The sequence below is a fragment of the Periophthalmus magnuspinnatus genome, chromosome 9 (genome assembly GCF_009829125.3).
Source record: "Periophthalmus magnuspinnatus isolate fPerMag1 chromosome 9, fPerMag1.2.pri, whole genome shotgun sequence".
NCBI classification, from domain to species: domain Eukaryota; kingdom Metazoa; phylum Chordata; class Actinopteri; order Gobiiformes; family Gobiidae; genus Periophthalmus; species Periophthalmus magnuspinnatus.
The window spans coordinates 8,895,758-8,923,282 of record NC_047134.1 but is presented as its reverse complement, the minus strand read 5'-3'; the positions used below and the strand labels follow the sequence as shown (position 1 = coordinate 8,923,282).

At 42.4% G+C, this 27,525-nt stretch overlaps 1 protein-coding gene across 1 annotated transcript in view; it reads left to right on the top strand.

Annotated features, from left to right (window-relative positions):
* Positions 1–23,899, top strand: part of kntc1 (kinetochore associated 1) — a 73,155-nt gene extending 49,256 nt beyond the window's left edge. Inside the window, exons 45-61 of the mRNA XM_033972448.2 lie at positions 5,582–5,798; positions 6,229–6,302; positions 10,069–10,279; positions 16,832–16,944; positions 17,024–17,076; positions 17,143–17,221; positions 17,291–17,415; positions 17,491–17,626; positions 17,711–17,806; positions 17,880–17,936; positions 18,014–18,068; positions 18,149–18,212; positions 18,294–18,423; positions 18,505–18,594; positions 20,894–21,048; positions 23,598–23,703; positions 23,797–23,899. Coding sequence (XP_033828339.1) covers positions 5,582–5,798; positions 6,229–6,302; positions 10,069–10,279; positions 16,832–16,944; positions 17,024–17,076; positions 17,143–17,221; positions 17,291–17,415; positions 17,491–17,626; positions 17,711–17,806; positions 17,880–17,936; positions 18,014–18,068; positions 18,149–18,212; positions 18,294–18,423; positions 18,505–18,594; positions 20,894–21,048; positions 23,598–23,703; positions 23,797–23,829 — 1,794 coding nt within the window. The 3' untranslated portion in view covers positions 23,830–23,899. The remainder of the gene's footprint in view (positions 1–5,581; positions 5,799–6,228; positions 6,303–10,068; positions 10,280–16,831; positions 16,945–17,023; positions 17,077–17,142; positions 17,222–17,290; positions 17,416–17,490; positions 17,627–17,710; positions 17,807–17,879; positions 17,937–18,013; positions 18,069–18,148; positions 18,213–18,293; positions 18,424–18,504; positions 18,595–20,893; positions 21,049–23,597; positions 23,704–23,796) is intronic.
* The last annotated feature ends 3,626 nt before the right edge of the window (positions 23,900–27,525 follow it).

Genomic DNA, 27,525 nt, shown 5'->3' with positions numbered 1-27,525 from the left:
GGAGAAACATGAAAAACTCCACACAGAAAGGCCTGGTGACCCGGGGATCGAACCAACCTTCTTGCTGTGAGACATGAGTGATGGCACTCAGTCACCGTGCCGCCAAGACACAAAAAACAAAACAACAGGAAGAAGCAGACACAACAGGAAGAAGCAGACACAACAGGAAAAATCAGACACAACAGGAAAAATCAGACACAACAGGAAAAATCAATCACATTATTCCATGAAACTAATATTTTTCCCATGAATGGGAAAAATTGTGAGGATTCCCATTAGGATAACATGGCGCTATCGCGCCAATTTACTTTCTATCATAATGAGTAGCTTTAGGCCCGAAGGTTTTACAACTGATTCGAATTTGAGCCAAATCGGACTTTGCATGCGCAAACGGGCGAAGCCCATTGACTCAATGTTGACGCTGCCACGCTAGCAAGAACAAATATGCATGTCCCATGCCTACGGCATGGGTTGCTAGGACACAGGAGTCTGTGCAGGGGGCGGTGAAGCGCGCAACTTCGTGAAGACAGTCTGCAACGATGAGTGCATGGGCGAAGCCCATGCACTCATCGTTCCGGAAGCAATAGGCCCTACACCCTGTATGGGCTCGGGCCTAAAAATAAAAATAAAAAATAATAATTTTAGCAAAAACAATATATCCGATAACATTACAATGACATATTATATTATGTTTTTTGAAAGCTCTCGACTTTCCCCACGTTACCGTGGGGTCAATGGCGAATTTTTTTCATTTTAGCAGTAATAAATGAATGAATGAATTCCATTCATTTTAGCAGTAATAAAGATGGGCCATGCCTGCGTTATGGGGCCTTGGATAGGGCTCGATGCCAGGAGTGTGTTTGGGGACATGAGCGCTTTGCGCTGCGTGCGTCAACATTGAGTCAATGGGCGAAGCCCATTGACTCAATGTTGACGCTGCCATGTTAGCAAGAACAAATATGCATGGGTTGCTAGGATACAGGAGTCTGTGCAGGGGGCGACGACTCCTGCTATTCACTCCTGTTGACGCATGTCAGCGTCAACATTAAGTCAATGGGCGAAGCCACTGACATGCTAGCAACAACAAGTATGCATGTTCCATGCCTACGGCATGGGTTGCTAGGACACAGGAGTTGCTAGGACACAGGAGTCTGTGCAGGGGGCGGTGCTGCCACAAAGTTGCAACAGAAGCAATAGGCCCTACGCCCTGTAGGGGCTCGGGCCTAAAAATTAAACGCATAATAATAATAATAGCAGCCTTATCATTATTAACATAATTATTGAATTTATGATTAGGTATTGTTACAGCTCAATTCAGTTCAGGACAGTTCTAAGATCCATCTATTTATTGTCCCCCCTATCAGTTTCACCCCTGGTTCCAAATGAAAAATTGTCACCTTTATGGTCTTAAATGAGGGGGAAATAAATATGTGGAAATTTAATATGAACTTTATAAAAAAAAAAACAAGTCAAGTACATTTTCTTGCAGGTATTACAAACACAACAATGGCATCTAGTGGTCAAACAAGTGAACTGTAACATGTATAATCGACCGTTACAGAACATGTAAAAACGTACATGAAGCATAGACAGTGAATACGTGTCTGGTATGTTAACGTAAGATCCATCCATTTTCTTCCGCTTATCCGGAGCCAGATCGCAGGGGCAGCAATCTAAACAGGGACTCCCAGATTTCCCTCACCCCAGACACATCCTCCAGCTCCTCTGGTGGGACCCCAAGGTGTAGTCTCTCCAGCATGTCCTGGGTCTTCCCCGAGGCCTCCTCCCAGTGGGACATACCCGGAACACCTCCCTAGGGAGGACTCACCACCCACCTGGAGAAGGCAAACCACCTTTTTCCGATCAAGAACCATGACCTCGGATTTGGTGCAGCTGCTTCTCGGCTGCAAACTGCCCCAGTGCCTGCTGCACGTTCTGGCTCGACGAAGCCAGAGCCAGTAGAGATGAGATCCTGTGGTTCCCAAACTGGACCCCCTCTGAGCCCTGGCCCTGCCTAGAAATTCTGTCCATAAATATAATGAACAGAGCGGGTGACAAAGGGCAGCCCTGGCGGAGTCATGGCATGCACCGGGAACAGGACTTTTTCAAATTTTCTCAAGTCATTACCACAAAGTTAAATACTTTTTAATTTGCATTTTATGTGAATACATAACACAAAATGGTACATAAGTGTGAAGTAGAAACAAAATTATACATCATTTCTAGATTTAACAAAAAAAAACAAAAAAAAACTGAAAAGTGCAGCATGCAAAAGTACTCAGCTCCCCAAAGAACTGGAACTGCCTTTTGCTGCAATTACAGCTGCAAGTCTTTTGGGGTATGTCTCCACCAGCTTTGCACACCTACAGACTGAAATTTTTGCCATCATTGTCCTGCTGGAAGGTGAGTCTTTTGCAGACTCCAACAGGTTTTTTCCCAAGATTGCCCTGTATTTAGCTCCATCCATCTTCCCATCACTTCTGTGTCCAGCTTTTCTGTTCGAGCTGAAGAAAAGCACCCCCACAGCATGATGCTGCCACCACCATGTTTTCTGGGGATTGTATGGTCAAGAGTGATGTGCAGTGTTGGTTTTCCTCCACGCGTAGCATTTTGCTTTTAGGCCAGAAAGTTCGATTTTGGTCTCCTCAGACCAGAGCACCTTCTGCCACATGTTTGCTGTGTCCTCCAAATGACTTCTAGTGAACTGTAAACGAGACTTCTTATGGATGGTTTTCAACAGTGGCTTTCTTCTTGCCACTCTTCCATAAAGAACAGATTTGTGTAGTGCACAACTAATAGTTGTCCTGTGAACAGATTCCCCCACCCAAGCTGTGGATCTCTGCAGCTCTTCCAGAGTCACCATGGGCCTCCTGGCTGCATCTCTGATGAGTGCTCTTCTTGTAAATTTTGGTGGACGGCCACGTTTGGGTAGGTTTGGAGTTGTGCCATACTTTTTCCATTTCCGGATTACGGATTGAATAGTGCTCCTTGAGATGATCAACACTTGGAAAATCTTTTTAGATCCAAGCCCCACTTTAAACTTCACCAGAACTTTTTCTCTGACCTGTGCTTCTTTGACATAACTTTGTGGATTGCTCGCCAACACTCTCTTAACGTCTATGGCCTTCACAGCACAACTGCATTTATACTGAGACATGATCACAAACAGGTGGACTGTTTTTAGTCATTAGGTCATCATCAGGCAGTGTCTAAAAGCAATTGGTTGCATTAAAGAAAAAGGGGGATGAATACTTTTGCACGTTGCACTTTTAAGTTTTTTATTTAAAACATTTTTTGAAATCTTGTAAAATATTTTTTGCAAGCCACTGTGTGTGTGTGTGTGTGTGGGGGTGTGTGTGTGTGTGTGTGTATATATATATATATATATATATATATACATACAGTAAGGCAAATAAGTATTTGAACACCCTGTGATTTTGCAAGTTCTCACACTTAGAAATCATGGAGGAGTCTGAAATTTTCATCGTAGGTGCATGTCCACTGAGAGACATAATCTAAAAAAAATCTGGAAATCACATTGTATGTATGATTTTTTAAAAATAACTTATTTGTTCAAATAAGTATTTGAACACCTGAGAAAATCAATGTTAATATTTGGTACAGCAGCCTTTGTTCGCAATTACAGAGGTCAAACGTTTCCTGTAGTTTTTTATCAGGTTTGCACACACTGCAGGAGGGATTTTGGCCCACTCCTTTACACAGATCTTCTTTAGATCAGTCAGGTTTCTGGGCTCTCGCTGAGAAACACTGAACACCAAAGATTTTCTATTGGGTTTAGATCTTGAGGCTGGCTAGGCCACTCCAGAACCTTGATATGCATCTTAGGGTCAACTTGGTCAACTTCAAACACATTAGAGGAAATTTAACTACAGATGCCTCAAAACTCTATCTGAATGCCACTATTATGTCTCATATAAATTACTGTTTGACGAGCTGGAGCCAGGCAAACAAGAGCACACTGCTGCCTATAGAAAGGCTCTACAAGCAGAGTCTGAAAACACTAGATCAAAAATCAAACTCCTATCATCACTATAAAATATTGGGGAAATATAACTTTTTAAATTGGGAAAATGTAATTATTTATTCAGACATTGTTCTGGTCAATAAAACCCTTCATGGTCTTGCTCCACCCCCATTAAAAGAGTTCATACAGTTGAATGTAAACACAAACACTCGAGCATCAAGCAGAGGAGACTGTAAAATTCCATTTAGAAAAACTTCATTTGGACAGTCGGCCTTTTCAGTTCGCGCCGCTCACTCCTGGAATCTGGTCCCCACAGAAATAAGGAATATGACTTCTATCCATAGTTTTAATAGATTTGTCTTCACAAATCTGGTGGCTTCTGGATAATCAGACATCTGAACATAACTAATCTGTATGTGTTTTTGCATCACAGCAAATGTCTCTGTCTTGAGTGACTGAATTATGTTTATTGTTGTTCATGTATGTGCTGTGCTTTTAGCATGTTCTAATTTTACTAATGTCTACAGTATTATTCACTGATCTTCAATGTGCTTTGTCATGTGTGATGAACTGAATGTTTTCTGTGCCTATGTCATTTTTTTTGTCTTGCCATCAACCTGCCAATGGGACTACGGATGAAAATTAGCCTGCATGGCTAACTCTGGCACTTTTACATGCTGTACTAACACATGTTGATCAATGTGCACTGTCCCATATTTAATAAATACACAAACATAAACGGAGCCACTCCTCTGGATTATCCAAATGGTCATTGGCAAACTTAAGACGGGCCTGGACATGTGCTGTTTTAAGCAGGGGTACCTTCCGTGCCATGCATGATTTTAAACCATGACGTCTTAGTGTATTACTAACAGTAACCTTGGAAGCGGTGGTCTCAGCTCTTTTCAGGTCATTGACCCCACAAGGTGAGATCTTGCATGGAGCCCCAGTCCGAGGGAGATTGACAGTCATGTTTAGCTTCTTCCATTTTCTAATAATTGCTCCAACAGTGGATCTTTTTTCACCAAGCTGCTTGGCAATTGCCCCAAAGCCCTTTCCAGCCTTGTGGAGGTCTACAATTTTGTCTCTTGTACATTTTGACAGTTCTTTGGTCTTGGCCATGTTAGTAGTTGTAGTCTTGTAGTCTCATGTCTTTATGCGGCTAACCACCTCAAACGGGTGCTTCTAATTTAGGATAATAAGTGGAGTGGAGGTGGACTTTTTAAAGGTGGACTAACCGTCTTTTGAGGGTCAGAATTCTAGCTGATAGACAGGGGTTCAAATACTGATTTGCAGCAGTAACATACAAATAAATAATTTTTAAAAATATCATACAATGTGATTTCCAGATTTTTTTTTAGACTGTTTTTCACAGTGGACATGCACCTAAGATGAAAATTTCAGACCCCTCGATGATTCCTAAGTGGGAGAACTTGCAAAATCACAGGGCGTTCAAATACTTATTTGCCTCACTGTATGTGTGTGTGTGTGTGTGTGTATATATATATATATATATATATGTATATATATGTATATATATATATATATATATATATATATAATTTTACTTTGTGTCCACATGTGTGGTGATTTCAGGTGTGTCTGGATAAGCTGTACATGTCTGCAGCTAACCACGTGTTTGAGGAGAAGATGAAGCCCCTCCTTCTGGAGCAGAAGAGGAGAGGAAACTGTCACGGCTACAACAAAGAGACACTCAAAGTGGCAAAGATCATGATGAGGTACATCCACTGCATCCAGAGCCCTGAGTGGGCTGCTGCCACCGCGCACAAGATTGCACAGGAGTTGCCCCCAGGTACTTTGACCTCTTTATTCCCTTTACTGTTTACTAGGGCATTAGGCCTTTAGTCGTTTAGTTCATTAATCAGTTGATGTTGTCTTAAACCTCACACTACAGGATTATTTGCTTGATTTACTCCCCAATTAGTATTTGCCTCTCGTCGACTTCAGGGAGTTGTGACCTGACTTTGGATCCTCATCTGAGATTTTTTTTTTTTTTTTTAAGTAAAAGACACTAACATACATTTTTCCCTTGTACTTTTTAGCGTAAGTGGTTGGTTTTTTTTTGTTTTTTTTCATGAACTCCGTGCAGTTTTGAGTGGGCCAAATGCACAGAGATATGCAATAGTTTTGAGAGATTTTGCCACGCTCCCTTTTAGGTGACAAATTGATTGGCAGGACATATCTTTAATCCATCAAGAATTTAGATTTTTTTTTTCTTTTAGGTTATGAGAAGACCCAGTCCCTTCGGTTCTGCTTGGCTCTTGGAGAAACGTGGCTGAAGGATCCAAACCTTGAGGTCACTTCAGTGTCTTTCCCGTGTAAACACTACATAGTTGTATATAGACTTTATGTAGAAAAAAAACATTTTAGTAGAAGTGTAACTGTATCCAAATCTCATAGTTATGTAGAAATGCTCACTTTTCTATTTGAAGCATTATCATACTGCATTTGGGAAAATTGACTTGCACTGTCACTTTTGTGGTGGAGGTCTGTCATCTCCATGTAGATCTTATTGCTTTGCTCAAAAGTGTTCGACAGCCACTTAACTTATGTCAGTGGAGACAAGCAGGGGACACTTATCAGGCCAAGTTACAGGTTAGATCTGTGGAGAGGCAACCACAGTCACTGTATGAATGCCTGTTTTCCAAGGTATCCAGCACTTGAACCTCTAATTGAATAAATGCAAGATTGGCAAATTGAATGCCACCCCGGAGTTACTGGTTTTAACATGAGTTAGTAACTAATTAGGCAGTGAATCAGAGATGGCAGATGGGGGAGTTCTGAAAGTTCCACTGATCACATGTGTGAATCAGTTTGACACACATAAAAAGATACCCCCAAAACATTTACAAATTAGTACGCAAAGCAATAATATCTCCATGTTCAATTTTGCCCTAGATTGAGGAGAGAAAATTATTAGTAATTTGTTACTTGTACTTACCAAATAATTATTAAAATGTGTAAAAGATACAGTATAAAGATGGAACAATAGAAAGGGACCTCTTTGTGGATAAGCCTTTTCTTTTTTACTTAAAGGTGCTCTGTGTAACCTTTCTGGTGGGGTTCTGCCACCTGCTTGACTTCATGGAGAAACTTGCTTTGACTTCAACTGGAAAAAAAAGTTGTAGGAGTGAAGATGTTTTGCTGCTCCACTAAGTGTGCACGGTGCCTGAGACATATTTAGCATAGTCATACACCCCTTGATGGGTATTTTTCACACCTGGCTTGTTCTTTGTTTCCTTTGTTTGCTTTAAGTCTGAGGATAGAGTTATAGATGTCGGGAAAGATGATTTTTAAGGCTCCAATTCCTCTTCAAGGAAGGATTGTCTTACTTAAACAAAATTGCTTCTTTAACTCTCCTCTAGATAGACACACTAGCTGTGTAAGGAATAGTTACACCTTTTCCTCTAGGTTCATATTCCCTGTTGTCCTATTTTTAGCTCTCTTATATCTATTGAAGGCCCATTTTGGATATCCACAAGCTGGGATGTGGAGAAAGCCCTCTCAGCTTGTAGATATCTAAAATGGGACTTCAGTATATTAAAGAGTTAAAATAGAGAATAACAGGAAATCTAAACCTAGAAGGTGTATCTGAACTTAGACGGTGTATCTGAAAAGCTTCAGAGAATTATAAAATTCCGGTCTATTTCAAACCTACAAATACTTTAAGGTAGAAACTGGTTCACCCAAAGGACAAAACCCCGAGCCATAAACAAATTAATGTGGTCTACTCCATTCAGTGTAGTGAAGAGTGCAGTGAATGTTACATTGGAGAAACTAAACAGCCACTCCATAAGAGAATGTGCCAACACCAGTGCAAGAGCTCCTCTGGACCCCAGTCGCCATACATCGCCATCTCAAAGCCAGTAACCACTCACAGATCTTAACTAGAGAAAAGAAATGGTTTGAGGAGGGAGTTAAAGAATCAATTTTTGTTAAGAAAATGATTCTTCCTTGAACAGGAATGGGGGCTTTAGACATCATCTATCCCCTATCTATACCTCCATCCTATCCTCAGACCTAAAGCAGACAAAGGAAACAAAGAACAATGGAGCTAGCCAGGATGCCAATAGGCGTGGAAGTACCCATTAAGAGCTGAATGAATATGCAAAATATGTCTCAGGCACACTTAGTGTAGCTCAATAGACCTAGCCTACCTACAGAAACTGTAAACAAAAGCCGTTTCAGAAGTTGACTCCTCCCTCCACATAGATATAAGGCAGTGCCCACCAGCAATCTGTCCAGAAGTGAAGCAGCAGCTTGGATGAGCAGCGAAACGTTTTCACTCCTACAAGTTTTTGTCCAGCTGGCAGATTTACTTTTGGCATTTACTATGTAAAAAGAAAACGAAAATGTCCTTAAACATCATCAACCTTGCTTACTTCTTGTCTTTCTCATCTCTTTTTGGACCAGACTGCTCATTTCCACAACAAGTTGTCTTTTTATAGATCACACATTTAACATGAAAACCCATCTACACAACATTTTTGTACATATACACTTTTTAAAGATAAGACAAGACCCCTGACCTACATGGCCTGTTGTTGCTTGTTGGCGCCTCCATTATCTGTTTTTCTGGCTCACTGCTCGTGTGGTGCCTGGGTGTACGGAGAATTGATATATTTAGGGCCCGAGCACGAATGTGTGAGGAGGGCGAGTCAGCGACTCATGCGCCCAAAGTGGTGTTTGTGTATTTTAATGACCTGAACATACTAATATGCAACTTATTCTTCTATATTCTTCTATCTTTAAAAATGTCTCTTCTGTGCCTTCCACGCAGTTGTAATGGGGCAGAAATTTTTTGTTTGTCCTAGACTAATGAAATTTGGTACACACACCCTTTATGTGACCCTGAGCAAAAAAATCTATGGGGACCACACCCTAACACAGATGTGAAGATGGCCATTTTGAAGCTAATTATACAGATGTCCAAAGTCGAGGGTGTGATCATAATGAGCTCTTAACGAAGCAGCCATTTTGAAAGCATAAAATGTAGCTTTTGCAAACAACATTCAGAAGTAATGTGGTCTACTCCATTCAGTGTAGATTCAGACAAATCCAATGTAGTGTCAGTGTATCTTGATGAGCTTGACAAAATGTGTGGATTAAAATTCTATCCTTAAAAATGTTTCCCCAGTGCAAAGTTACAGTGCGCCGTAAACATTTATCTCCAACATGACACTGGAAATATTGAATCACATGTCAAGCTAAGGTTAATATGCATCTCTCAGACTGTGGCGTGCACTTCAGTGGTCTCAAGGGTTTGCGAGGGCCCTTTATCACTGCTTGCAGTGCCAAGTAGGCTTATAATTATACAGTGGAACATTCTCATCAGAGCAATAACATGCACAAGCAGCTCTGCTTGGACCTAGGCCATGGAGAGACTTATAGACAAAGTATATCTCCGACATGTTAGTGCCATATGAACCATCTCGCAATTTGAGGACTTCAGGGACCAGCCTCCTGCTGGTGCCCAGAGTCAGGACTAAACATGGGGAATCAGCGTTTCAGTTTTATGCAACTAAAACTTGGAACAGTCTTCCTGAAGATGTGAGACAGGCCTCTACTTTGACAATATTTAAATCCAGGCTCAAAACGGTTCTGTTTAGCTGTGCATACGACTGAAAGATTTTTATTCTGCACTCTTCTCCTTTTTAATGGTAATTTTATGATGACAAAAGAAACATGGACTGATGGACTTTTATTAGACATAGTAAAGTGACAGGAAAGTATTTGAGAAGTGACAGGAAAGTTTTTTGTAAAGTAACGGGAAAGTTCTTAAACTGAGCAAGACAGTGTTTAAAGAGTGCGAGTGAGAGTTTTTAAAGGGTGCAAACGAGTGGGTGAGAGTTGCAGATTGAGTGATTATTTATGTTTTGATTTGTGTGATTTTAATGTCTTTCTTATTCTGTAAAGCACTTTGAATTACCTTGTGTACGAATTGTGCTATACAAATAAACTTGCCTTGCCTTGCCATGCCATGTTTGTGGAGACAAAGCAGAAAACTTGAGCAATGCACCTTTTAAAAAAAATTTATATTGTTTATTGTTCCTAATCTTCAGGCGCCTGCTCAATCCAGAGGTGAAACCTTCCTGTCCAAGTTGAAGCTGCAGTACCAGCGTTCTGCCACAGAGAACACGCTTATAGCCAATCATCTGAGCAGCCCAGAGCTCCTGAAGCTGAGTGGACTGCCTGCCAAGCTCATCGTGTCCCTGTATGAGCACAGCAGTGTGGAGCAGCGCTACAGGGACACGGCCTGTCAGTCATATCCAGGTCAGCAGCAGCACCTGTTAGGATTGCCAAATTATCAAAAATCATATGCTAATTCATACTAATACTACAACCCCAATTCCAATGAAGTTGGAACACTCATACTCATATATACTCATATACACTCATATACAATGATTTGAAAATCCTTTTCAACCTATATTGAACTGAATAAACTACAAAAACATGATATTTAATATTCAAACTGATAAACTTTATTGTTTTTATGCAAATATTCACTCATTTTCAATTTGATGCCTGCAACATGTTCCAGTAAAGCTGCGACAGGGGCAACAAAAGAATGGGAAAGTTGAGTAATGCTTAAAATACAGGTTAATTGGAAATAGGTGAGTGTCATGATTGGGTATAAAAGGAGCATCCCCGAAGGGCTCAGTCATTCACAAGCAAGAATGAGGCAAGGTTCACCACTTTATGAACAACTGCGTGAGCAAAGACTCCAACAGTCTAAGCCCAACGTTTCTCAATGTACAAGGAATTTGCAAGGAATTTAGGGATTTCATCATCTACGCTCCATAATATCATCAAAAGATTCAGAGAATCTGGAGAAATCTCTGCATGTAAGAGGCAAGACGGAAAACCAACACTGACCTTCGATCCCTCAAGCAGTATTGTATTAAAATCAGGCATGAATATGTGAAGGATATTACCACATGGGCTCAGGAACACTTCAGGAAACCATTGTCTGTTAACAAAGTTCGTCGCTACATCTCCAAGTGCAAGTTAAAACTGCACCATGCAAAGCGAAAGCCATATATCAACAACACCCACAAATGCTGCTGTACTATGAAATCTAAGCAATGAAAGTCAGACATTGCTTTTCAACCATGCTTCAACAGAATTATTTTACAAAGTAACCTCATGAAACGGGCCTGGACAAAAATTATGGTAACCCTAGAAAAGACTGAAAATAATGTGACCAGAGGGACATGTTAATCCAACTGTCCACTAATTAGCATCACAGGTGTCTACAATCTTGTAACCATATATATAATATATATATATATATATATATATATATATATATAGACTACAGGTAGTCATGGTGCTGTTTGGTGACATGGTGTGTACCACACTCAACATGGACTAGAAGAAACAAAGGAAAGGGTTATCTCAGGAGATTAGAAAGAAACTTATAGACAAGCATGTTAAAGGTAAAGGCTATAAGACCATCTCCAAGCAGCTTGATTTTCCTGTGACCACAGTTGCACATATTATTCGGAAATATAAGATCCATGGGACTGTGGCCAACGTCCCTGGACGTGGCCACAGGAGGAAAATCGATGACAAATCAAAAAGATGGATAATACGAATGGTAACAAAAGAGCCCAGAAAAACTTCTAAAGAGATTAAAGGTGAAATTCAAGATCAAGGAACATCAGTGTCAGATCGCACCATCCATTGTTGTTTGAGCCAAAGTGGACTTAATGGGAGACGACCAAGGACGACACCATTATTGAAAACAAATCATAAAAAAGCCAGATTGGAATTTGCCAAACTACATGTTGACAAACCACAAAGCTTCTGGGAGAATGTCCTATGTACAGATGAGGCAAAAATTGAACTTTTGCCAAGGCATATCAGCTCTATGTTCACAGACGGAAAAATGAAGCACATCAAGAAAAGAACACTGTCCATACTGTGAAACATGGAGGAGGCTCTGTTATGTTCTGGGGCTGCTTTGGTGCATCTGGCACGGGGTGTCTTGAATCTATGCAGGGTACAATGAAATCTCAAGACTATCAAGGGATTCTATAGAGAAATGTGCTGGCCAGTGTCAGAAAGCTTGGTCTTAGTCATGGGTCTTGGACAATGACCCAAAACACACAGCTAAAACACCCAAGAATGGCTAAGAGGAAAACACTGGACTATTTTAAAGTGGACTTCTATGAGCCCCGACCTAAATCCTATTGAGCATCTTTAGAAGGAGCTGAAACATGCCGTCTGGAAAAGGCACTCTACAAACCTGAGACAACTGGAGCAGTTTGCTCATTAGGAGTGGGTCTCATTGACAGTTACAGGAATAGTTTGATTTCAGTGATTGCTTCAAAAGATTGTGTAACAAAATATTAAGTTAAGGGTACAATAATTTTTGTCCAGGCCTGTTTCATGAGTTTATTTTATTTATTTATATATATATATATATATATATATATATATATATATATATATATATATATATATATATATATATATATATATATATATATATATATATATATATATATATATATATATATATATATATATATATATATATATATATAATTCTGTTGAAGCATGGTTGAAAAGCAATGTCTGACTTTCATTGGTTAAATTTCATAGAATTTTTTATTTATTATTACTTTTCTCAGATTCAAGTTATTTCTGTGACCATTGTGAGTTTTTCTTTCATTAACCGACGGTACCAACAATTTTGTCCATGTGTGTATGCTGCCATCCAAGCAGCGTCTTTTTGAGGGAGGTCCTTGCTTATTTCAGCAAGACGATGCCAAGCCACATTCTGCATGCGTTACAACAGCGTGCCTTTGTAGTAAGAGTGCTAGACTGGCCTGCCTGCAGTTCAGACCTGTTTCCCACTGAAAATATGTGGCACATTATGAAGCGCAAAATATGACAGCGGAGACCCCGGACTGCTGAGCAACTCAAGTTGTACATTCAACAAGAATGGGAAAGGATTCCTCCTGCAAAGCTTCAACAGTTAGTGTTCTCAGTTCCCAAATGCTTATTGATTGTTACATCACCTTTCCTTTTAACAACACAGTGGTAAACATGCCCCTGTCCCAGCTTTATTGGAACGTGTTGCAGACATCAAGTTGAAAATGAGTGAATATTTGCATAAAAACAATAAAGTTTATCAGTTTGAACATTGGTGGAAGGAATACTTTGAGGATCTCCTCAATCCCACTGTCACGTCTTCCGAGGAGGAAGCAGAAACTGGGGACCCAGAGGCGGACTCGTCCATCACCCTGGCTGAAGTCACTGAGGTGGTTGGCAAGCTCCTCGGTGGCAAGGCTCCGGGGGTGGACGAGATCCGTCCTGAGTACCTCAAGTCTCTGGATGTTGTGGGGCTGTCTTGGCTGACACGTATCTGCAACATCGCGTGGCGGTCGGGGACAGTACCTGTGGAATGGCAGACCGGGGTGGTGGTCCCTCTGTATAAGAAGGGGGACCGGAGGGTGTGTTCCAATTACAGGGGAATCACACTCCTCAGCCTTCCCGGTAAGGTCTATTCCAGGGTACTGGAGAGGAGAATCCGACCGATAGTCGAACCTCGGATTCGGGAGGAGCAGTGTGGTTTTCGTCCTGGTCGTGGAACACTGGACCAGCTCTATACTCTTCATCGGGTCCTCGAGGGCTCATGGGAGTTTGCCCAACCAGTCCACATGTGTTTTGTGGATCTGAAGAAGGCATTCGACCGTGTCCCTCGTGGTGTCCTTTGGGGGGTGCTCTGGGAGTATGGGGTCCGGGGCTCTTTGCTAAGGTCTGTCCGGTCCCTGTATGACCGGAGCAGGAGCTGTGTTCGCATTGCCGGCAGTAAGTCAGACCTGTTCCCGGTGCATGTTGGACTCCGCCAGGGCTGCCCTTTGTCACCGGTTCTGTTCATTATATTTATGGACAGAATTTCTAGGCGCAGCCAGGGGCCGGAGGGGGCCTGGTTTGGGAACCACAGGATTTCATCTCTGCTGTTTGCAGATGATGTTGTCCTGATGGCTTCTTCGAGCCAGGACCTGCAGCAGGCACTGGGGCGGTTTGCAGCCGAGTGTGAAGCGGCTGGGATGAGAATCAGCTCCTCCAAATCCGAGGCCATGGTTCTCGACCGGAAAAAGGTGGTTTGCTCTCTCCGGGTGGGTGGTGAGTCTCTGCCCCAAGTGGAGGAGTTCAAGTATCTCCGGGTCTTGTTCACGAGTGAGGGAAGGATGGAGCGGGAGATTGACAGGCGGATCGGTGCAGCGTCTGCAGTGATGCGGTCGCTGTATCGGTCCGTTGTGGTAAAGAAGGAGCTGAGCCCAAAGGCGAAGCTCTCGATTTACCGGTCAATCTACGTTCCTACCCTCACCTATGGTCATGAGCTCTGGGTAATGACCGAAAGGACAAGATCGCGGATACAAGCGGCTGAAATGGGTTTCCTCCGCAGAGTGGCCGGGCGCACCCTTAGGGATAGGGTGAGGAGCTCGGTCACACGGGAGGAGCTCGGAGTAGAGCCGCTGCTCCTACACGTTGAGAGGAACCAGCTGAGGTGGCTCGGGCATCTGCTCAGGATGCCTCCTGGATGCCTCCCTAGGGAGGTGTTCTGGGCATGTCCCACCGGGAGGAGGCCCCGGGGAAGACCCAGGACACGCTGGAGGGACTATGTCTCTCGGCTAGCCTGGGAACGCCTTGGGGTCCCACCGGAGGAGCTGGAGGACGTGTCCGGGGTGAGGGAAGTCTGGGAGTCCCTGCTTAGACTGCTGCCCCCGCGACCCGGCCCCGGATAAGCGGAAGAAAATGGATGGATGGATGGATGGAGTTTGAACATTAAATATCATGTCTTTGTAGTTTATTCAGTTCCATATAGGTTGAAAAGGATTTGCAAATCACTGGATTCTGTTTTTTTTTTTTTTTAAGTTTTACACAGCACCCCAAATTCATTGGAATTGCGGTTGTAGTAGCAAAACTATATACCTGTTTGAGCAGGTATCAATACTGAAAGTCACATTCACATGCATAGACTGCATAAAGGGAGTGTCACGTCACCCATAGCATTCAGCTCTAGCTAAATGAAGCTCTCTGGTTAGGTATGTCCATTTGTATGTACAGTCTATGTGCACAGGACAGAAATTTACCCATCAGAACAATTACTGGTATAAGGCTACATAGACTAGTATACGTCCATGGACCACTATGGAACCTACCTGGGCGACTGAGGGATTACACAGATATGGAAATATAAAAGAGTACTTTGATTTAAGTACATTGTATTGTCTAAACAAAGAGTGCTTTTTATTATCGTTGTGGTAACAGAATTGGTACTGAGTATCGAGTTTATTCCTTATTATCATGACAATATTCATATGAGGAGATGTGGGTGACTAGCCAAACATTGTGCTTTCAAATAAGCTTCTCTCTTACTTACTCTCTCTTACTTTTGAATGATACAGATGCAACTCTCTTTAACTCTCTTAGTTCTAATTAAGGCCCATTTCGGCCCTCTGTGTTTGTAGATAAAACACAGGACAACAGAGAATCAGAATCTAGGAGAAAAGATGTAACTATTCCATACAGAGTTGGTTCACCCAAAGGACACAATCCCAAGTCATACAAAGTAATGTGGTCTACTCCATTCAGTGTAGTGAAGACTGCAGTGAGTGTTACATTGGAGAAACTAGAGTCTAAAGCCACTAGCCATTCTGTTGGAGATGGTGAGGTACAGATCTTAGCCAAAGAAAAGAAATAGTTTGAGAGGGAAGTTAAAGAAGCAATTTCTGTTGGAAAAGATGATCCATCTTTGAACGGGAATGTAGGAATGTGAGGCTTAGACAGCATATATCTCCTATTTATAACTCCATCCTCAAACCTCAAAACAAAGAAAAAATAGTGATAGCCAATATGCTAATAAGTGTGAGAGCACCTGTTAGGGCCCTGAACAATTATGCACAATATGATTCAGGCACAGTTCTCCTGTTTGAAGTGTTCTCAGATAAGCTTTTTACTGTGGTCCAGAATGGGACTGTTGGGTTCACACCAGCCCAAGCTCATTGTTGTCAGAGTAGTGAGCTTGAGCTTTCACGCAACATCGACCTAACTAGTAGCAGTGTGAAAACGACCTTAGTTTCAGTATAGTTGGATCCGCTTTTCAGATATATGCCAGTGTCCATCAGCAATCTGACAAATTGAAGAAGCCGGATGAGCGGTGAAAAGCCATTCTACCTTTTGTGCAGTTAACAGAATTTATGTATTTATTTTTTTGTTTTGGAAGACTGAGGGATTACACACACATACTGCTTTTGCCACTTTTAGATTTAAAGCTTTTATTCAAGTAAAAGTACTGATACCCTGTGAAATATTTAACTCAAGTAGGAGTACTGAAAACTACTCTGAGAAATATGGTATTATTAAAATATGATTGCTACCTGATAGGGAAAATAAGTGTTGTCCTGACGATTCCTAGAGTTGTAAAGAAAGGCAGGAGAGGAGGAGAAGTTTATTTACCATCAGTCCAGACCCGGTGACTTGAATATTTAACACTGCAGGTTAGTACTGGCTATTCAAGTCTGACTATGCTTCCACACAAGGAGATTTAAATAAGAAAGGAAGAACAAGCCTGGAGACAAGCTGGCTGAGATAAAATGAGTACATAGTATACCGTTTCAGTGAGAGGAGTTGGTCAAAGAAACTGGTAATGTTAAAGAAGGACAAACTCTGTAATAGTTGGATGACACCATAACCACAGGGGAAAGTCAACAATGAACTGGAGGTGTCCTTGCTCAGACTGTGCAAGGGATGCAAAATTCCACTGCTCACCTCTGTATATAAGACTGTTCAATCTCTCTACAGACCTGCATGCTGTTATTAAAGAAGTGGCTGCAATAAACAGCGTGGATCTGTTGAAAATTTGTAATATGCTTTTGGAAAAATGGATCTGCAAAACCGGACCTGCAGTAGCCAAGGTTTGTAGAGTGTGTTTTGTAATAGTGTTTTGTGACTTTTATATTTAAGCCAATCTGAAATTGTCTGTGTATTGAACAGGAAATGAGTGCTGGTGACTGTGTGAGCATTGAGGATGATCCAGACCTGATGAGGTACGGCATTCTGCATATGTAACGTGTGTCTGTTTTTTGATGGCATTAATGTGTGTGTGTTGAAAGGGTTGTGTACATGCTTCAGTCCTGCCCCATGGAGAAGTCACTCCATCTTCTCACTCCTGTGTTATCAGCTGAGACTTGGGTTAGTATCACGGTGTCTGCATATCTTTGGGTACCTGCTTATGCTGATGTGGTGCCATTTCCTCTGCAGCCTCTGAGTAGCTCGGGCCCTCGCCTGACCTTCTGCCATCGCACCCGCGCTCTGCTCTGCCTGGTCCGCCTCACTGATGCTCAGACACTGGAGATGCACACATATATACCCAGAGGACAGATCCAGTATGGCTGTAGTACACACATAATTGTAGTTAAGTGCATTTTAATCATCTTTGTTTTTTCACTGTATTAATCCAGGTTTTACCTGAAGTCTTACGTGTTTGTGTCTCAACTGGAGGCCTTAAACATCCCATACACACTGCAGTCGTTCCTAAGCAGCCCTAAAGATGGTCTGGTAAAAGGGCTGTGGAAGAACCACAGCCATGAGCCCCGGGTGAGGAGCACAGCACTATGTAAATGAGTGTGAGATGTATTAGACATATACCGGTAATAATAATATGTTACTGTTGTGTACCAGGCTGTTCAGCTGGTGACAGACCTGTGTCTGGAGTACCAGATCTATGACCCTCAGCTTTGGAATAGTCTACTCCAGAAACTGCTGGGCTTCAACCTGGTGAGTCAACACATTAACTACAGTGTGTAATCATAGAGTTCCTTAAACCTAAACATGACTACCCTATCTTCAGATTGGCCACTTGCAGAAGATTCTGGATGCATTGGTGGCTGTGCCCTCTCTGTGGGAGGTAACTTTTCAACAATTATTTATTTGCAAATGTTTTAACAGAGTAAAATATAAAACTGAACTGCATTTTTATTTCAGATTTCCAGTTTTTCAAGGACTTGGAGGAGTACTATTTTGGCCCCCTTTGTCTCAGGTACACCGCCCCTTCACTGTTTGACACGTAGTTTGAGTATCATTGAAAGTAGGTGAAGTGTTGTTGTCTTGTTGATGCAGCTTCTTTCCCTCTGACCCCGGAGCAGCAGATCATCTTGTACAGGACTTTTGTGCTGCTACTCAAGTATGTGCTCACATCCTCACCGCCTCTTACATATGTACAGATAACAGCTGATGTCATGTGTTTGTGCTGATTCCGGTGAAGGTGTCCCTTTGTGCTCAGTCTGGACCTGATTGGCATCGCTAACCGCTTTGCTCAGTTACAGCTGTCTGCGTTTGCTCTGGGGACTCTGCTCCTCATCCCCTATGCCCAGAAAAAGGCCCAACAGATCCAGGTAGTTAATTCTGCACTAAGCATAAGTATATTCACAGTATTTTATCTGTCTTTATACCGACTGCGATGTATGCTGTACCAGGGCTTTCTGTCACTCTGTAACCCGCTCACTGTTCTGGAACAAGTGGAGGAGCTCATGAGCACTGGAGAGCTGGCAGGAATCCCTTCAAAGGTCAGACATTCTATGTGGGTTTAGTCATGGTGTTATTGGATTAAAAAAAAAATAATGCACATACACTAAGCACATGTATCTGAAGGCTGTATTTCATAGGGATGAACAATATACTGCTGTTACTTGGGCGGTTCCACAAAGTATTGACTTTAAGGGCTGAATACTTATGCGTGCTGCCCTTTTCTTTCTTTTTTTTATCTGGAAAAGATGTACAATTTTGTTTCTACTTCACACTTATGTGCCATTTTGTGTTACTTATTCACATAAAATGCAAAATAAAAAATATTAAAATTTGTGGTTGTGACTTGACAAAATTTGAAAAGGTTCCAGGGGGATCAATGCTTTTGTAAGCCACTGTAACGCTCTTCTATTTCCATTTTGACTCATTAGTGTGTTCTAAAAGGACACTCTGAAATATCGGCTGTTATGTTGATACAGGAGGCAATATATCGTCCAGCCCATCCATCCATCCATTTTCTTGCGCTTATCCGGGGCCGAGTCACGGGGGCAGCAGTCTAAGCAGGGACTCCCAGACGTCCCGCACCCCAGACACGTCCTCCAGCTCCTCCGGTGGGACCCAAGGCATTCCCAGGCCAGACGAGAGACATAGTCCCTCCAGCGTGTCCTGGGTCTTCCCCGGGGCCTCCCGGTGGGATATGCCCAGAACACCTCCCTAGGGAGGCATCCAGGAGGCATCCTGAGCAGATGCCCGAGCCACCTCAACTGGTTCCTCTCAACGTGTAGGAGTAGTGGCTCTACTCCGAGCTCCTCCCGTGTGACCGAGCTCCTCACCGTATCCCTAAGGGATCCAGCCACCCTGCGGAGGAAACCCATTTCAGCCGCTTGTATCCGCGACCTTGTCCTTTCAGTCATTACCCAGAGCTCATGACCATAGGTGAGGGTAGGAACGTAGATTGACCGGCAAACCGAGAGCTTCGCCTTTGGGCTCAGCTCCTTCTTTACCACAACAGACCGATACAGCGACCGCATCACTGCAGACGCTGCACCGATCCGCTTGTCAATCTCACACTCCATCCTTCCCTCACTCGTGAACAAGACCCCGAGATACTTGAACTCCTCCACTTGGGGCAGAGATCGTCCAGCCCTTGGTGTTTTATTAGTATTGGTGACATCAGAGGATTTTTTTCATATTTCAGTCTGAGAAATATTTCCTGATATAATGTCCTCTTTCTTAACATAAACAATAAAGCTAAAGAGGTGTCTGTATCTTTACACCATGATGAAAAAACAAATTATATTATAAAATACTTTTTGTTATTATTTTTGGATATTATGTCTGGTTTAATGTACTGGAACTTTTAGGTATATTAGCAGCATTTCACCCAAGGACCAAAGATATACCGGTATGCACCTTTTGTTTTTATTTCAGCCTCTATTCTAGATCCATATATGCCATATACTACCAATCACTGTAAATGGGAGACTGTGGCTGGCCTTGGCTATAGATTGTTATTGTTATAGGGGGAAGGAGTTTATTTAACTACAATGGGCCACCTCTCTTATCCTAACCTGATCATTCAGCCCTTTAATAGGATGTAATGAGAAAATTTACTGGCCCAGAATATACTATAAAAAATGTTTGAACTTTTCTTCATACAAAGCTGTTCATTAGTTACTTGCAGGATAAATAACAGCTACATAACACAAATGGTAATTGTAATAAGTCAAGTATGTCAACGTTGTTCCCTCATCAGATACATACCTGAAGAGGTTTTAGATGTTATCCATGCATCTTTCAGTAATTTAGCGATCACTCCCAGGCCCTATTTGAACCCTCCTTACAGTTAGCTGTAACATTCCTGTCCAGTGCTCAGCCCACAAGCCTACGTCATCTATGCTCCCACACGACAATTCTCCATAAATATGCAAAAGCATGATACAAAAACTGTACATAGTGACTCTGAAAATTAAACTTGTTAATATGTTGCTTTCAGCAAATATACCATTTTCAAAACAATAAAAGGTAACACACTGATCTCAATATGTTATTTGTGAGCAGTTAATACCTCATAGAAGTAAAATACCGCCTCTTTAAACATCTGCCGATATCCGAATGCCTAATTAATGCCTAAGTATTGTCGTAAGTATGAGAACTGAAAAAGCTGGATCGGTACATCCCTACTCCTATCAGTCTTGACAGTTCATATCCAGATCAGTCTATCAAGTGTACAGGGCACGCTGTTCAGTGAGAAGCTGTTACACTACCATATTATTCAGCTAGTGTGTCTACTGGCCTCACACTGAACATTGTTGTAAGAGTGTTTTGTGGCTGTTGCAGATTCGTGACACTGTGTTGAGTTTCATCAGTCAGAGTGGGCAGCAGCAGAAGCTCATAAAGACCAGACACTTCGCTCACCTCCGACATCTGATACTGTCACACGGGCACACACAGGAAGTTCGCCAGCTGGTAAAGTGCCTCGTCAACCACAACTGGTAAGCCCAGGCATAATCCTGCATTTGAGGATTGAGTGCTAACCCCTCTCTCCCTCTTCTCTCTACTTACTTGAGATTATTACAAAAATTCAGAACAGGTCTGACTTATTGCCGACACTGCGAACACAGCTCCTGCTCCGGTCATACAGGGACCGGACAGCCCTTAGCAAAGAGCCCCGGTCCCCATACTCCCGGAGCACTCCCCCAAAGGACACTACGAGGGACACGGTCGAATGCCTTCTCCAGATCCACAAAACACATGTGGACTGGTTGGGCAAACTCCCATGAACCCTCAAGGACCCAATGGAGAGTATAGAGCTGAGTCCAGTGTTCCGCGACCAGGACGAAAACCACACTGCTCCTCATGAATCTGAGGTTCGACTATCAACTCAAAATTTACAAATAAACATTTCTGACATTCAGAAACAAAACAAAAACAAATCAGTAACAAATATAGCCACCTTTCTTTACAAGGACACTCAAAAGCCCCCCATCCATGGATTCTGTCAGCTTCTTGATCTGTTCACCATCAACATTGCGTGCAGCAGCAACCACAGCCTCCCAGACACTGTTCAGAGAGGTGTACTGTTTTCCCTCCTTGTAGATCTTACGTTTCATGAGGGACCACAGGTTCTTTATGGGGTTCAGATCAGGTGAACAAGGGGGCCATGTCATTATTTTTTCATCTTTTAAACCTTTACTGGCCAGCCATGCTGTGGAGTATTTGGAGGCATGTGATGGAGCATTGTCCTGCATGAAAATCATGTTTTTCTTGAAAGATGGCAACTTGTTCTTGTACCACCGCTTGAAGAAGGTGTCTTCCAGGAACTGGCAGTAGGACTGGGAGTTGAGTTTGACTCCATCCTCAACCCGAAAAGGTCCCACAAGCTCATCTTTGATGATACCAGCCCATACCAGTACCCCTCCTCCACCTTGCTGGCGTCTGAGTTGGAGTGGAGCTTTCTGCCCTTTACTGATCCAGCCACGGGCCCATGCATCTGGCCCATCAAGGCTCACTCTCACTTCATCAGACCATAAAACCTTAGAAAAATCAGTCTTGAGATATTTCTTGGCCCAGTCTTGACGTTTTATCTTGTGTCTCTTGTTCAGTGGTGGTCGTTTTTCAGCCTTCCTTACCTTGGCCATGTCCCTGAGTATTGCACACCTTGTGCTTTTTGACACTCCAGTAACGTTGGAGCTCTGAAATATGGCAGAACTGATGGCAAATGGTATCTTGGCAGCTTCACGATTGATTTTCCTCAATTCTTGGGAAGTTACTTTACGCCTTCTTTTTTCAACGCACTTCTTGCAACCCTGTTGGCTATTTGCCATGAAATGCTGGATTGTTCTGTGATCCCGCTTCAAAAGCTTGGCAATTTCAAGGCTGCTGCATCCCTCTGCAAGACATCTCACAATTTTAGACTTTTCAGAGTCCGTCAAATCTCTCTTGACCCATTTTGCCAAAGGAAAGGAAGTTGCCTAATAATTATGCACACCTGATTTAGGGTGTTGATGTCATTAGACCACACCCCTTCTCATTACCCAGATGCACATCAGCTGATAATACTTAATTGGTAGTAGGCTTTTAAGCCTATACAGCTTGGAGTACGACAACATGCATAAAAAGGATGATGTGGTCAACATACTTATTTGCCTAATAATTCTGCACATAGTGTAGAGGTGGAGAACATGGCCCACTCGGAGTCCATGTCCCCAGCCTCCCCACGTGCACTGATGGACACTCTTGTGCTCGAACATGGTGTTCGTTATGGACAAACTGTGACTAGCACAGAAGTCCAATAACAAAACACCACTCGGGTTCAGATCGGGGAGGTCTTTCCTCCCGATCGCACCCCTCCAAGTGTCAGTGTCATTACCCACATGGGCATTGAAGTCCCCCAGGAGAACAACAGAGTTGAACAACAGTTGGTGCAATGTTTAGTACCCCTCCCAGGGACTCTAAGAAGGCCAGGTACTCTGCACTGCTGTTTGGCCCGTAAGCCGACACAACAGTGAGAGACCTGTCCGCGACCCAAAGGCACAGGGACGCGACCCTCTCGTTCACCAGGGTGAACTCCAACACGTGGCGGCTGAGCTGTGGGGTAATGAGCAAACCCACAGCAGCTCACCGCTGCTCCCCGCGGGCAACGCCGGAGAAATGGAGAGGCGTTTTAGATGAATATTGCAATTTAAAATGTGCAAATTATAACATGATGATCCACAGGTGTCATTAGATTACAGCTATATAGCAGACACAAGCACAATATGTCTTCTTTAAAGAAATAAATTGAGCATTTTTTTGTGTTATCTGTACTAATTAGTTTGTCTTGTATGTGTTCATTTTGAGTTAAAAGAAAAACTTTAAGAAGAACTTTACAATCAATATCCATCTTGTTTTTTTTGTGCACAAAGTTCTCACTCATGCCTGCTCTGCTTCTTTGCAAATTCTTGTATTGGTCTTTATCACAGTAAAAATGCACAAAAAGTACGAAGAAAAATATTCACTTCACAAATGTCACATTACTGGTTGTTTGTGCTGTTTGCTTCAGTCCAGAGGAGGCAGCGTCCCTGGCCCGCGATTTCCTGAAGCACAGAGATCCTCATAGGGCTAAGCTGGTCACCAATGGATCTGCATCTCCGGGCAGTTGCATCAAGGTACTACACTCACCACCACATCTTCACCAGCATCACTGCATCTGCTTTGGCTGTGGCTCTTATTCTATCTCTGTGTCTATATCTGACCCTCAGGAGTTCCTCAGTCTGGACAGTGGATTGCCGTGAAGAGCCCACACAACATATTTAGTATTATCACGTTTGTATCACCCCTGTTTACCGCCCTACTGTCTATATATAAAGCACATTCTTAAATAAATTTACCAATTTGCTTTGTATCTCTGATTATTTGTTTCTTTTTATAGTCTGTGTAATCAGTTGTCCAGGTCTGATCCATAGTAAAAGAAAATTTCAATACTGTCAACTGGACAAAAGGTTTTTTGACTTACAAACCCAATTCCAATTAATGTGGGACTCTGTGTAAAACTTAAAAAACAAAAATGGAATACAATGATTTGCAAATCCTTTTCAACCTATATTGAACTGAATAAACTACAAAGATATTTAATGTTCAAACTGATAAACTTTATTGTTTTTATACAAATATTCACTCAATTTTTTTTTTTTCCATTGGTGCCTGCAACACGTTCCAATAAAGCTGGGCCAGGGGCAACAAAAGAATGGGAAAGTTGAGGAATGCTTAAAATGCACCTGGTGAACAGGTTAAGCAGAAACAGGTGAGTGTTATGATTGGGTATAAAAGGAGCATGGGGCGAGGTTCACCACTTTGTGAACAAGTGTGTGAGCAAATACTCCAACAGTCTAAGACAGACATGGACAAACTATGGCCAACGGGCCACACACGGCCCTTTGGGCTTATTAATCTGTCCCGCCAAACGTGACCAAATTATATTAAAATAGGTAAGAGTAAACCTTGTTCAAAGTTTTTCTTCTGTGTTTATTTAACTGAAATGTAATAAATTAATTATTATATTTATGCATTTGGAAAACAATTTGTACAGTGAGCCTTGCATATTCATGCTTTGCTACATGTTACAGGCAAATCTCTAATGTAATATATACATATATATATCTATATCCTGGCCGGCTCCTGTTAAATTTTAGAACCCATTGTGGCCCATGTGTCAAAGTCTGCCCACCCCTGGTCTAAGAACGTTTCTCAATTTACAATTGCAAGGAATTTAGGGATTTCATCATCTACGGTCCATAATATCAAAATATTCAGAGAATCTGGAGAAATCTCTGCACGTAAGTGGTAAGGCCGAAAACCAACATTGAATGCTCAGGACCTTCAATCCCTCAGGCGATACTGTATTAAAAACATACATGAATGTGTAAAGTATATTACCACAGGCTCAGGAACACTTCAGGAAACTATTGTCAGTTAACACAGTTCGTTGCTACATCTCCCAAGTGCAAGTTAAAATTGTGCCATGCAAAGCAAAAGCTATATATCAACAACACCCAGAAATGCCGCCGGCTTCTCTGGTCCTGAGCTCACCTGAGATGGACTGACGCAAAGGGGAAAAGTGCGTTGGGGTCTGACAAGTCCACATTTCAAATTGTTTTTGGAAATCATGGATGTGTCCTGCGGGCCAAAGAGGAAAAGGACCATCCGGATTGTTATCAGCGCAAAGTTCAAAAGCCAGCATCTATAATGGTATGGGGGTGTGTTAGTGCCCATGGCATGGGGAACTTGCACATCTGTGAAGGCACCATTAATGCTGAAAGGTACATACAGGTTTTGGAGCAATGTATGCTGTAATCCAAGCAACGTCTTTTTCAGGGAAGTCCCTGCTTATTTCAGCAAGACGATGCCAAGCCACATTCTGCATGTGTTACAACAGCATGACTTTGTAGCAAAAGAGTGCAGGTACTAGACTGGCCTGCCTGCAGTCCAGACCTGTCTCCCATTGAAAATGTGTGGCGCATTATGAAGTGCAAAATATGACAACGGAGAGCCTGGACTGCTGAACAACTGAAGTTGTACATTCAGCAAGAATGGGAAAGGATTCCTCCTGCAAAGCTTCAAGGTGATGTAACACAGTGGTAAACAGGCCCCTGTCCCAGCTGTATTGGAACGTGTTGCAGACATATTGAAAATGAGTCAATATTTGCATAAAAATAAAGTTTCAGTTTGAACATTAAATATGTCTTTGTAGTTTATTCATTTCAATATAGGTTAAAAAGGATTTTGCAAATCATTGTATTCTATATTTTTAAGTTCTACATAGCATCCCAACTTCTTTGGAGTTGGGGTTGTAGAATGTTTTGCTGCTCATTCAAGAGGCTATTTCAGTTCTGGTTAAATTGTTGATGGATACTGCCTTATATCTAAAGGGAGGAGCTAACCACACTTAAACTCACACACCTGTTTGCATACATATATTAGGTTTGTGGACTATTGAACTAAGTGAACTCTGCGTGTCATAATCATTCAGGCCCTTAGTGGGTGCTCTCACCCTATTGGCATACTAGCTAGCCCTTTTGTTTTCTTTGCGTGGCACGGTCGCCCACTGTATGTTTTGGGGGAGGGTTTAAGGCCCAAGGGTCACAATCAAATTTACAGTGTAACAGATACACAGGTAAGATCCTGAATTAAAAGATGAGACGTGAAGAATGATTTAAATTATTTTATTTAAAAAGTAAAAAATTCTAATATATGGCTAAAACAAAATAAAGTTAAATACAACTAAGTTTAGGAAAATTATAACATTAAATTAAATAGGTAGAACATTTTAATTTTATTGCAAAAACAAGCCAACAGTTCAATTTCTACTTAAAATAGGCCTAGGAGTAAAACAAAAGCTATTTAAAATTACCAACAAAATAAGCTAGCTGGGGCCACCAGTGGTGAGCAAACCATCTATGGTGTGCCCAGGGGTGCTACCACATACTCACCTCAGTGACACAGCAAACGGCACAGCAAAATGAAAAGTGCATAAAACTATACTCGTGATCCCAGTGCACTAAATCACATGCGAAGGTGGGGGAACCTCACCAATGTGCCTAGCCCAACAACCAGAAGGCACCCAGCGATGCTGAAACAAAACAAAATAATGAATTAGACTCCAGTTGGGTCAAACCTACTGATAATGGCAAAACAAAATTAATGCAAAGCAAAACTGTTTGCAAACAGCAGCAGGTTTAGCCTGAAAAACAACAAAATCTGTCTCACCTTTGTTACATCCTTCTCCCTTACAACCAACTTACCACTCTTTAAAGCCCAGCAAGGATTAAACCAGCCCTCTGTTGCAGATTTACCATGGCTTGGACCCCTCAGACCAACTGTGCAGAGCAGGACTAATGAAAATAGATCATTAGATTAACTTACAATTAAAGCCATGTATTAAGAGCCTTTTTCCCACCTCACAATCAACCCAAGCAGCGGACAGTGTGGTAGCAGCAAAAAGAGTGCCATATTGGGAGCAGGTGGCAACAAACAGAGCACTCCGCTCTCAGAATGCAGGACTATTAGTGGTTCCTACAGTGTCCAAAAGTACAGTGGGAGGGAGAGCATTCAGTTACCAAGCTCCTGTGCTATGGAATCAACTCCCTGCTGATGTTAAACCGGCCCCCACAGTCTCTGTATTTAAGACCAGGCTTAAAACCTTCCTCTTCGGTATAGCTTATGACCAGGTTACTTAGTGAGGGAGTTAGGGAGTGACATTAAAACCCGGGATAAGATAGGCTGCAGTAGGAGATAACTAGCTGGGGGAAGTATGGCAACCTGAGCACTATCTTCTGCTTTGTCCTATTTTCTCTTCAGCAATGCTATTCACATGTTGTCCCCTGTCCGACTCCCCCTGTGGAGTGTAACTCTTTCAGATACCCCGATGACAGCTGGACCCTCTCCTCCTCCCCGCCTGGCCCTCCTCCACCCGCCTCCCTCTCCTCCTCGCC